The 12,279-nt window shown below is 42.6% G+C and overlaps 1 protein-coding gene across 1 annotated transcript in view; it reads left to right on the top strand.

The window, feature by feature from the left end:
• pygl (phosphorylase, glycogen, liver) overlaps positions 1-12,279 on the top strand; it is a 130,943-nt gene that overhangs the window by 39,272 nt on the left and 79,392 nt on the right. The window contains exon 7 of the mRNA XM_063048653.1: positions 5,430-5,512. Within this exon, the coding sequence (XP_062904723.1) occupies positions 5,430-5,512 (83 nt within the window). The remainder of the gene's footprint in view (positions 1-5,429; positions 5,513-12,279) is intronic.

The raw sequence follows: 12,279 nt of genomic DNA, 5'->3' as shown, positions 1-12,279 counted from the left end.
AAAAATTATCACTAATGCATCCACTATTACTTGGGCTACTTCCTTAAGCACTCTGGGATGCAGACCATCTGGCCCTGGGGATTTATCTGCCTTTAATCCCTTCAATTTAACTAACACCACTTCCCTACTAACATGTACTTCCCTCAGTTCCTCCATCTCACTAGACCCTCTGTCCCCTGCTATTTCCGGAAGATTATTTATGTCCTCCTTAGTGAAGACAGAACCAAAGTAGTTATTCAATTGGTCTGCTATATCCTTGTTCCCCATGATCAATTCACCTGTTTCTGACTGTAAGGGACCTACATTTGTCTTAACCAATCTTTTTCTTTTCACGTATCTATAAAAACTTTTACAGTCAGTTTTTATGTTCCCTGCCAGTTTTCTCTCATAATCTTTTTTCCCTTTCCTAATTAAGCCCTTTGATCTCCTCTGCTGGACTCTGAATTTCTCCCAGTCCTCAGGTGAGCTGCTTTTTCTGGCTAATTTGTATGTTTCTTCTTTGGAATTGATACTATCCCTAATTTCCCTTGTCAGCCACGGGTGCAGTACCTTCCCTGATTTATTCTTTTGCCAAACTGGGATGAACGATTGTTGTAATTCATCCATGCGATCTCTAAATGCTTGCCATTGCATATCCACCGTCAACCCTTTAAGTATCATTTGCCAGTCTATCTTAGCTAATTCACGTCTCATACCTTCAAAGTTACCCTTCTTTAAGTTCAGAACCTTTGTTTCTGAATTAACTATGTCACTCACCATCTTAATGAAGAATTCCACCATATTATGGTCACTCTTACCCAAGGGGCCTCTCACGACAAGATTGCTAATTAACGCTTCCTCATTGCTCAATACCCAGTCTAGAATGGCCTGCTCTCTAGCTGGTTCCTCGGCATGTTGGTTCAGAAAACCATCCCGCATACATTCCAAGAAATCCTCTTAGCACCCTTAGCAATTTGGTTCACCCAATCTATATGTAGATTGAAGTCACCCATTATAACTGCTGTTCCTTTATTGCACGCATTTCTAATTTCCTGTTTAATGCCATCCCCAACCTCACTACTACTGTTAGGTGGCCTGTACACAACTCCCACCAGCGTTTTCTGCCCCCTAGTCTTATGCAGCTCTACCCATATCAATTCCACATCCTCCCGGCTAATGTCCTTCCTTTCTATTGCGTTAATCTCCTCGCTAACCAGCAATGCTACCCCGCCTCCTTTTCTTTCATGTCTATCCCTCCTGAATATTGAATATCCCTGAATGTTGAGCTCTCATCCTGAGGAATGAGGAAAGGTGCAGCTGATTCATATCGCCAAATCATATTGTTTCCTCGCGGCCCGGTAGCACGTGCTTTGAGGCCCGGTGGTTGGGGACCGCTGGTCTACATGGACTTTAGCAGGACCTTGACACAGTCCTGCATGGGAGGATTGGTCAAGAAGTTCAGTCACTTGGCATTCAAGATGAGGTAGTAAACTAGATTAAACATTGACTTTGCTGGAGAAGCCAGAGCGTGATAGTAGATGATAGCTTCTCTGACGGTGACTAGTGGTGTGCCGCAGGGATCAGTGCTGGACTTGTTGTTTGTCATCTATATCAATGATCATGATAATACCTGGATTACCTGGATCGGCAAATTTGCCAAAGACACCAAAATTGGGAGTGTAGCGGGCAGCAAGCAAGACTGTCAAAGCTTGCAGCGGGATCTAGACCATCTGGAAAAATGGGCTGAAAAATAGCAGATGGAATTTAATGCAGATAAGTGTGAAGTGTGCGTTTTGGGAAGACCAACCAGAATAGGTCTAGCTTGGTGAGCAATAGGGCCCTGGGGACAGAGGGATATGGGAATACAGATCCATAATTCCTTGAAAGTGGTGTCATAGGTAGATAGGGTCATAAAGAAAGCTATCAGCACATTTGTCTTCATAAATCAATATACAGGAGTTGGGATGTTATGTTGAAATTGCATAAGACCTTAAGACATTGGAGCAGAATTAGGCTATTTGGCCCATCAAGTCTGCCCCGCCATTTAATCATGGGTGATCCTTTAAGATGGAGTACTGTGTGTAGTTTTGGTCATCTGCTTACTGGAAAGATGTAAGTAAGAATGTTGCCAGAACTTGAGGACCTGAGTTATAGGGAAAGATTTGATAGGTTAGAGCTTTATTCCCCAGAACATAGAAGACTGAGGGGATATTTGAAAGAGGTATGCAAAAATTATGAGGGTTATAGATAGGGTGATTGGGTAGATAGGGTAAGACTACAATTAGAGGTCATGGGTTAAGGGTGGAAGATAAAGTGTTTAAAAGGAACATGAGGAGGATCTTCTTCACTCAGAGGTTGGAAGTGTGTGGAATGAGTGCCAATAGAAGAGGTGGATGTGGGTTCAATTTCAACATTTAAGAGAAATTTGGACAGGCATATCGATGGGAGGGGTATGGAGGGCTATGATGCAGAGGCAGGTTGATAGGGCTAGACAGATTAATGATTTGGCACAGACTAGATGGGCCAGAGGGTCAGTTTTTGTGCTGTAGTGTTCTATGACTCTATTTAACAAGAAGCCTGCTACTGGAATTGGTATTGCTGTTTTGATGTTACAGTTTATATTGATGAAGGGTCCAAAGTATGGTTATTAAATTAGCTGATGACACAAAGAAAGAAAGAATAGTAGCTTTGAAGAGAATATAAGAAGGCTAGAGAGAAATACAGATAAAATTAAATGAGTAGGCAAAATCTGACAGGCAGAGTACTAGCAAAGCTCCAATAATCTGCTATCTGACTTGGAAATCCCAGTAGTTCAGCACGATTGTCAAACTCCCTTAAAACTCACTAGAACCACGATAAATTGCAAGGCAACATGGGAATCATGGCCCAGTTGAGTTCCAAGAGAGTACAGAAATGAGGTACCAGTTGATTTTAAGGGAGCCTGTGTCCTGGTGAGTTTCAAGGGAGTACAGGAATCCTGTGTTCTTGTACTCTGTTTGAAATTACTTTGGCCCTTTAAATTGACTCGGGCATCAGGAACAGCACTCCCTATAAACTTATCAGAGTCCCAATTCATGTAAGCATCCCCTATACCCCTTAAACCTACTGGGTTCACTAGAAAATGTACTCTGTAACATATAAAAAAATGCATTTAAAGTGTCTTGAGCTATTAATAGCAATAACATCCAGTATTCCAGATGATCTGCCCAATTTCAACCATCAAAGTCCCAAATATCCTGGATTATTGGAGTTTCACTGTACAATGTAAGAGATCATGAAATTGGCAATTTTGGCACAACAAATGTATTTTTAAAAGTATTACCTGAATTGTGATGGATTGCGGAGTTCCAAGGTGCACAATTCACATAAGGCTAGTATGCAGTTACAAGAAGTAATAAAACTAATAGAATCTTTGGTGTTAATCTGCTGACTTCAAACATTTCCACTTCCCAAGCAATTTCTCCTTCGTAGCAGTCACTTTTTCTCCCCTTGACTGTCTCAAATTTCTGGAATGCTGTTGGTGTCTTCCATAGTGAAGGTTGATGCAAAATACTTACTCAGTTCATCTGCCATTTCCTTGTTTTTCAGTGTAATTTTCCAGTAGACCAATATTTACTCTTGCTCTCTTTTACTCTTTTTATATCTGAAAAATCTTGGCATCGTCTTCTACATTATTGGGTATGTTATCTTCATATTTCACCTTTTCTCTCCTTATTGCTTTTTTAGTTGCTTTCTGTTGGTTTTTAAATGCTTCCCAATCCTCTAGCTTTTCACCCACTGATTTTTGCTGTATTGTATGCACTCTCTTTTGTGTCTATGCTGTATTAGACTTCCCTTATTAGCCATGGTTGCCTCATCTTCCCTTTAGATGATTGCTTCTTCTTTGGGATGAATTAATCTTGCCTCTTCCAAATTACTCCCAGAAACTCCGACCATTGCTGCTCTGCTGTCATCCCTACTAGTGTCCCTTTCCAATCAGCTTTGGCCTGCTTCTCTCTTGCTAGCACTCTCCAGCATTACACAGAGGAATCATTTTTATTCGGTCAGATGTCGTGCAGAATCTAAGGCCTCATTTATTACAATGGGGCTTGTAGGGCTCAGATTTAGGAGGCAAAAAGGAGTCATTTGTTTTAATTATTTTGCTTTAGTTTGATCTATTAATAATTTCTAAATGCTTTTATGTTCATGTTTTAACAAAACACAATTTTTCAAAGTATTTCCCTTCAATTTTACTAGTTTTTATATGCTTAAATGGCAGACACTTTTATGAACCATTAATGGTGTATGGTGTGTTGTCCTTCATTATTTGGGGGATTGAACCGCGAGGTAATGTTACAACTCAATAAAACCCTGGTTAGACCACACTTCCAATATTGTGTTAAGTTCTGATTGCCTCATTATAGGAAGGATCTGGAAAGTTCAGAGAGGGTGCAGAGGAGATTTACCAGGATGTTGTCTGGATTAGAGGGCATGTCTTATGAGGATTGGTTGAGCAAGCTCGGGCTTTTCTATTTGGAAAGGAGGAGGATGAGGGGTGTACAAGATGATAAGAAGCATAGATTGAGAGGACATCAGGAGACTTTTTCCCAGGGCAGAAATGGCTAATATGAGGGACCATGTGACAAATGGCAATTTGGCTTTATGGTATTTCATTTCTTTCATAATGGGGATATGTAAATGTGTATAAATTGTTTGTATACTGTAATTAAGGTAGATACTTCTGTTTATTATGTCATACAATTGTAAATACATTGTGGAGTGCATCATATTCTAATTCATGTGTAACCTTAAGTTAACTTTGGGGGTAATTAAAATGGTTTGTCCTGGTGCTAAAAAAAATGGAGCAGTTTGCTCTCAGTAGTGGAGAGATATTGAGCCGCCAGGGTTCACACTGGCCAAGTATAAGTACAGAACTGATGTTGTGCTTTCTGATAGACAACTTTTTGTAAATATTAGCTGTCTTCTTTTCACTATTTTCGCTAATTTTTTGTATGTTTGATTTTTGATGCATCACGAAAGCACAAAGTGACTCCAGCCAATTTTTCTTTGTGTCAAACCCCCCGCATATTGTAACAGGGCATGATTTTAAGGTGATTGTAGGAAAGTATATGGGATGTCAAAGGTAAGATATTAACACAGAGTAGTGGGTGCATGGCCAGAGAGTGCATGGAGCACCAAACTTTATTGTAACTTTGGTCTAAATGGTTGAAAGATCCCCCTGTGGCTTAGTTTAAGATGATTGGCCTGGAATTTGACATTGTCATTAAAGACCTCTATTATGTTCTGATGCAGTGTTTCAACCTAAAATGTTGACTAATTCTTTGCCTCCATGTATGCTGCCTAACCCACTGCGTTCCTCTAGCAGCTATGCCGAAGTATGCCACTATAATATATGTTTGATATCAGATGCCACTATAATGTAAATTTAGCATTGTTTTCATTCTCAACAGTTAACGTTGGGGACTACATCCAAGCTGTGCTGGACAGAAATGTTGCTGAAAATATTAGTAGAGTCCTCTACCCAAATGACAATGTAGGTAGTAACGTTATTTTCTAAAGATTTTCTACATTACTATATATTTGCATAATGCAAACAAATATTAGTGATTTTATTTGATTGTGGTTTAAGCTAATTCGTCCATGCAGTGGACACATGAAAATTAAGTTTGAAGTACATATAAATTGTTAAATGAGGTTAGATATCTTTATCAATTAGCATCATTTTCAAGATTTATAGATTCGTTCTAAATTTTTAAATCTTTACTGAGTTATTTATTTTCCTTCATTTTTTGTGTATTATGTGTGTAACCCTCAGGTTCTGTCGTCTGCATAAGTCTAGGGAAGACAATCTTTGGCCCTGCCAAACGGATGAGGTTGAGATGCGAGTCCACCCCTAAACCCCCCGTTTGTGTCGATGCTGTGAGATTTGTTACCCTGTTACAAATCAGTACCAGAAAATAACAGACAGTACGCACATACAATTAAACGATTTATCTTTATAATTCTTAATTTGACCACAGGGTTAGTGAAGAAAAAGCAAAAAAAGAAAAGGGCCCATTTTAATGAAACTATCTAATGTGCGCACAAGTTGTAGCTCATGGTTTCCCCTTTACCGATCCTCCTTCGATCTCCCCAGCCTTCATCAGGTCATGGCTCCACTCCGGCATCTTCTCTCTTCGTCTCCTGCCGAACCAAAGACCCAGATCACCTTGCTGTCAGGCACACAGCACAAAAACACCCTCCCGTCATTAGACGGTTCACATTCCAAAGCACCCATTACCTTTAACCGTAACCCAAACACTGTGAGGTCATCCAGGTACACCAATACCTCAAGCAGGTTCATATCTCCCACTGTTTTCTGCATGACATGCTGGAAGATCATAGGGGCTCCCGATATGCCCTGGGGCATCCTTGCGAACTGGAAGAATCCCGGTGGACATATTTCTGGAACTAGGCAGAAAATGGTTCGGCACAGCCAAGAAGGGCCAAAAGGCCTGTTTCTGTGCTGTAGTTTTTCTATGGTTTCTATATAAATGCCGTCTTCTCTTTGTCAGCCTCACTCATGGGGATCTGGTAATATCCACTCCTCAAGTCCAGCACACTGAACCACTTCACACTTCTCAGGCAGGCTAGCGCGCCTTTGATCCTCGGGACCGTATACTGGTCGGGGATGGTACGCCTGTTCAGAGTTCCATAGTCTACACACATCTGTACCTTCCCATTCTTCTTCCTGGCCACTACTATTGGGGACGCATAGGGGCTTCTGGACTCAGTGATGATCCCAGCTTCCTTCAACTTACACAAATGCTGCTGAACATCTTCCACCTCTGCAGGGGCCAGTCGCCATGACCTCTCTCTGAACAGGGTCCAGACGAGCTAGTGCTAATGTATCAAGGACCTCAGCCACTCTCACATCGGCCTCCAGCTTCACTGACTCCACCATCATATGGATAATCACCCACACTAGGACGCCAGATCTCTAGTGCACTGAGTGGTGTCAATGGTAAATGCGTCAAATACTGGTTGTAAAATGAATGGTACAGCAAAATGACCTGCGACCCTGTGTCAAGTACAGCTCTAGCATAAATACCCTCTATCTATAGTGATACACTGGAGCTTGGCCCCACTAAGCCTTCAGACATTTAGTTTTTTGCTTTAGGGTGTTCCTTTATATATTGCTGGGAATGTGTTGTCCCTGATATGCCAGGTTGTCCCCTCACTGGGGCTCTTTTGAGTTTTCCCAATGACTCTCTCTGCTTAGGTACCTGGAGACTCACTGTCCAAGGGGGTTCCCGTCGTTCACACTCCCGCCTGAAGTGCCCCCCTTCACCACAGTCATAACAGACAATACCAGCCGCTCCCCTTCTCGCGGGACCTGGCTGTTGGCAGCCCTCCGCGTAGTCCTTTCCCTGAGAGGATCCGCCTCCCTATCAGTTCCATTATACAGAGGGGTGGGGGGGCACACCCGCTGATAACAACCGAGACATTTCAGTTCTCAACTCTGCCACAATCTCCTCCCAGAAAGCATGGACAGTCCACAGCCCCACCCTCCTGGGGCCTCAATAGTACCAGGCAGTTCTACTGCTGTTATGTCAGTGCTAGTCTGAACTAAAACAAAGTCTGTGCCTGCCATTTCATCAAACCTCTGCCCCACAGTCGTAACTTTCCCTACAGCTTTAACAGAACTTAAAAGTCGAATTAACAATTCATCAGGAGTACGGATACCTACCCCACTCAATACGCACGCATTTGTTACCTTAACCCCGTGGATTCACATCACTGCTCAACCCCAGCAGCATCCATACCCACATATCGCAATCACTTTGCTGGACAATTGTTTAGCACAGACTTAAACACACAACCGACTGTTTCAATGCTCAGGGCAAACAACACAGCAGCCAATCCCAAACGAGACCCCCACAAGAATCGAAACACTGCCCTTCTCAGTGGGGTCTGTCCTCACTTCAAACTTGGCACCATAGAGGTAACCACTCAACTTATCCACCATAGCCCATTTCAATGCCAGAAATGGGATAGTTTTTCTCAGGCTCCAGCTGACAAACGCGACAGGTCTCAACTGATACAGGACACCCCCTAAAGCCCTCTCTGCTGGCATCCATATGCATATGCATTCAGCAAAGTTCACAGACTAGATTTTCAGCTTTGTTTTGAGTGTAAACATAGCTTTGCGGGGGGAGGGGAGCGGATTGCTGACTATTTTCATTCGTGTGCCAATTGCACATTCAGCAGCTTGGAAATTCTTAGAAATGCTCTTAGGATGCGCTTGCAAAGTCATGAAAGTTATTCTTGACAATTATTTATATATTATTAAGGATGAATGTGCCAAGATAGATGATTTGCTACCCTTTGCAGTAGGAATCCTTGTGATCTGGTTTCTTTCTTTTTTAAAATCTACTCCAGAGTGAGTTTTTAATGCCTGTCTCTTAATAAGCTTTGAGGTGGTAGTGGTGAGTCACTTACTAGAATCACTTAGTCTTTATGGTGAAGGTAACCCCAAAATGATTCTACATAAGAATATTGTATTGCTTAACCTATCAAAGATGTATAAACTCAGTTGGAACAGTCTGTGATTTGGATGTAAATTACAGATGGTGGTGGTGTTTCCATTTGCCTACTGCTCTTATTCTTCCAGAAAACAGGTTGTGCTGTCAAAGAAGCTTTGACAAATTCCTGGAGTGCATTTCACAGATGGTGTACACTGAAGTCACAGTGTACGTAATGACAGAGCAAGTGAATGTTGATTGTAAGGAATGGGGTGAAGAGAAACATTTTGCTTTGCTCTAGTGTCAACATTTTTCATTGTTGATTAGAACAGCAGATATCCAGGCAAAAGATATGTTTTGTAACTGTCTGTAAGGTGTTTATGCATTCATCATGTGGGTTTCCTCGGGGTGCTCCAGTTTCTTCCATATTCCAAAGACGTACAGTACATATTCCAAAGGTTAGGAGGTTAATTGGTCACATCAGTGTAATTGGGAGGCACTGGCTTGTTGGAGCAGAAGGGCCTGTTACTGTGTTGAATCTGTAAATAATAAATAATAAAAATGAAACTTCCTTGTAAGAGAAGGACAGCAGGCAGGTTGGAACACTATCACAAGTTACTCTACAGTTTGCCTTGCATTTTGATATGGACGTACAGTGCCATCTTTCATTGCTGTTTTTCAAAATCCTGGAATTCCCACTTATAAACGCTGGGAGTACTTTCATAACACAGGTAAATCAGATCATCCAGCTTCTCAAGAGAAACAAATATTGGATTTACCAATGGAATCTACAACCATTCATTATTTGAAAATAAAATACCAGCTAACAGTTTGTTATAGAAACATAGAAAACCCACAGCACAATACAGGCCCTTTCGCCCAAAAAGCTGTGCCGAACATGTCCTTACCTTAGAACTACCTAGGCTTACCCATAGCCCTCTATTTTTCTAAGCTCCATGTACCTATCCAGGAGTCTTTTAAAAGACCCTATTGTTTCCGCCTCCACCACCGTTGACGGCAGCCCATTCCGCGCACTCACCACTCTCTGCGTAAAAAACTTACCCCTGACATCTCCTCTGTACCTACTGCCAAGCACCTTAAAACTATGCCCTCTCATGCTACCCATTTCAACCCTGGGGAAAAGCCTCTGACTATCCACACAATCAATGCCTCTCATTACCTTGAATGCCTCTATCAGGTCACCTCTCATCCTCCGTCGCTCCAAGGAGAAAAGGCCAAGTTCACTCAACCGATTCTCATAAGGCATGCTCCCCAATCCAGGCAACATCCTTGTAAATCTCCTCTGCACCCTTTCTATGGTTTCCACGTCCTTCCTGTAGTGAGGGGACCAGAACTGAGCACAGTACTCCAAGTGGGGTCTGACCAGGTTCCTATATAGCTGCAACGTTACCTCTCGGCTCTTAAACCCAATCCCATGGTTGATGAAGTCCAATGCACCATATGCCTTCTTAACCACAGAGTTAACCTGCGTAGCAGCTTTGAGTGTTCTATGGACTCGGACCCCAAGAACTATCTGATCCTCCATACTGCCAAGAGTCTTACCATTAATGCTATATTCTGCCATCATATTTGACCTACCAAAATGAACCACCTCACACTTATCTGGGTTGAACTCCATCTGCCACTTCTCAGCTCAGTTTTACATCCTACCAATGTCCCGCTGTAAGCTCTGATAGCCCTCCACACTATCCACAACACTCCCAACCTTTGTGTCATCAGCAAATTTACTAACCCATTCCTCCACTTCCTCATCCAGGTCATTTATAAAAATCATGAAGAGTAGGGGTCCCAGAACAGATCCCTGAGGCACACCGCTGGTCACCGACCTCCATGCAGACTATGACCATCTACAACCACTCTTTACCTTCTGTAGGCAAGCCAGTTCTGGATCCACAAAGCAATGTCCCCTTCGATCCCATGCCTCCTTACTTTCTCAATAAGCCATGCATGGGATACCTTATCAAATTCCTTGCTGAAATCCATGTACACTACATCTACGGGTCTACCTTCATCAATGTGTTTAGTGACATCCTCAAAAAATTCAATCAGACTCATAAGGCACGACCTCCCTTTGACAAAGCCATGCTGACTATTCCTAATCATATTATGCCTTTCCAAATATTCGTAAATCCTGCCTCTCAGGATCTTCTCCATCAACTTATCAACTACTGATGTAAGACTCACTGGTCTATAATTTCCTGGGCTATCTCTACTCCCTTTCTTGAATAAGGGAACAACATCCGCAACCCTCCAATCCTCTGGAACCTCTCCAGTCCTCATTGATGATGCAAAGATCATCGCCAGAGGCTCAGCATTCTCCTCCCTTGCTTCCCACAGTAGCCTTGGGTACATCCTGTCCGGTCCTGGTGACTTATCCAACTTAATGCTTTCTAAAAGCTCCAACACATCCTCTTCCTTAATAGCTACATGCTTAAGCTTTTCAGTCTGCTGCAAGTCATCCCCACAATCGCCAAGATCCTTTTCCATAATGAATACTGAAACAAAGTTTTCATTAAGTACCTCTGCTATCTCCTTCGGTTCCATACAGACTTTTCCACTGTCACACTTGATGGGTCCTATTCTCTCATATCTTATCCTCTTGCTCTTCACATATCTGTAGAATGCCTTGGGGTTTTCCTTAATCCTGCACGCCAAGGCCTTCTCATGGCCCCTTCTGGCTCTTCTAATTTTATTCTTAAACTCCTTCCTGCTAGCCTTATAATCTTCTAGATCTCTATCATTACCTAGTTTTTTTAACCTTTCGTAAGCTCTTCTTTTCTTCTTGTCTAGACTTGCAATAGCCTTTGTACACCACGGTTCCTGTACTCTACCATCCTTTCCCTGTCTCATTGGAACGTACCTATGCAGAACCCCACGCAAATATCCCCTGAACATTTGCCACATTTCTTCCGTATGTTTCCCTGAGAACATCTGTTTACACTTTATGCTTCCAAGTTCCTGCCTAATAGCCTCTTATTTCCCCTTACCCCAATTAAGCGTTTCCCTAACTTGTCTGTTCCTATCCCTCTCCAATGCTATGGTAAAGGAGATAGAATTGTGATCACTATCTCCAAAATGCTCTCCCACTGAGAGACCTGACACCCTGACCAGGTTCATTTCTCAATACCAGATCAAGTAGGCTTATCTGCATATTGTGTCAAGAAACCTTCCTGAACACACCTAACAAACTCCACCACATCTAAACCCCTCACTCTAGGGAGATGCCAAACAATATTTGGGAAATTAAAATCTCCCACCACAACAACCCTGTTATTATTACACCTTTGCAGAATCTGTCTCCCTATCTGCTCCTCGATGTCCCTGTTACTACTGGGTGGTCTATAAAAAACACCCAGTAGGGTGATTGACCCTTTCCTGTTCCTAACTTCCACCCACAGAGACTCTGTAGACAACCCCTCCATGACTTCCTTCTTTTCTGCAGCCGTGACACTATCCCTGATCAACAGTGCCACGCCCCCACCTCTTTTGCCTCTCTCCCTGTCCTTTCTAAAATATCTAAAGCCTGGCACTTGAAGTAGCCATTCCCACCCCTGCACCAACCAAGTCTCTGTACTGGTCACAACATCATAGCTGATCCACACTCTAAGCTCATGCACTTTGTTCATAATACTCCTCGCACTAAAAGACACATCCCAAACCATCAGTCTGAGCTCGTCCCTTCTCTATCACCTGCCTATCCTTCCTTTTGCACTGTCTGCAAGCTTTCGCTATTTGTGAGCCAACCTCTCTTTCCTCCGTCACTTCAGTTCGGTTC

This window comes from Mobula hypostoma, chromosome 1 (assembly GCF_963921235.1).
Source record: "Mobula hypostoma chromosome 1, sMobHyp1.1, whole genome shotgun sequence".
Classification (NCBI taxonomy): domain Eukaryota; kingdom Metazoa; phylum Chordata; class Chondrichthyes; order Myliobatiformes; family Myliobatidae; genus Mobula; species Mobula hypostoma.
Note: the sequence above shows the minus strand (reverse complement) of the source record. Positions and strands in the feature narration are given on the sequence as shown.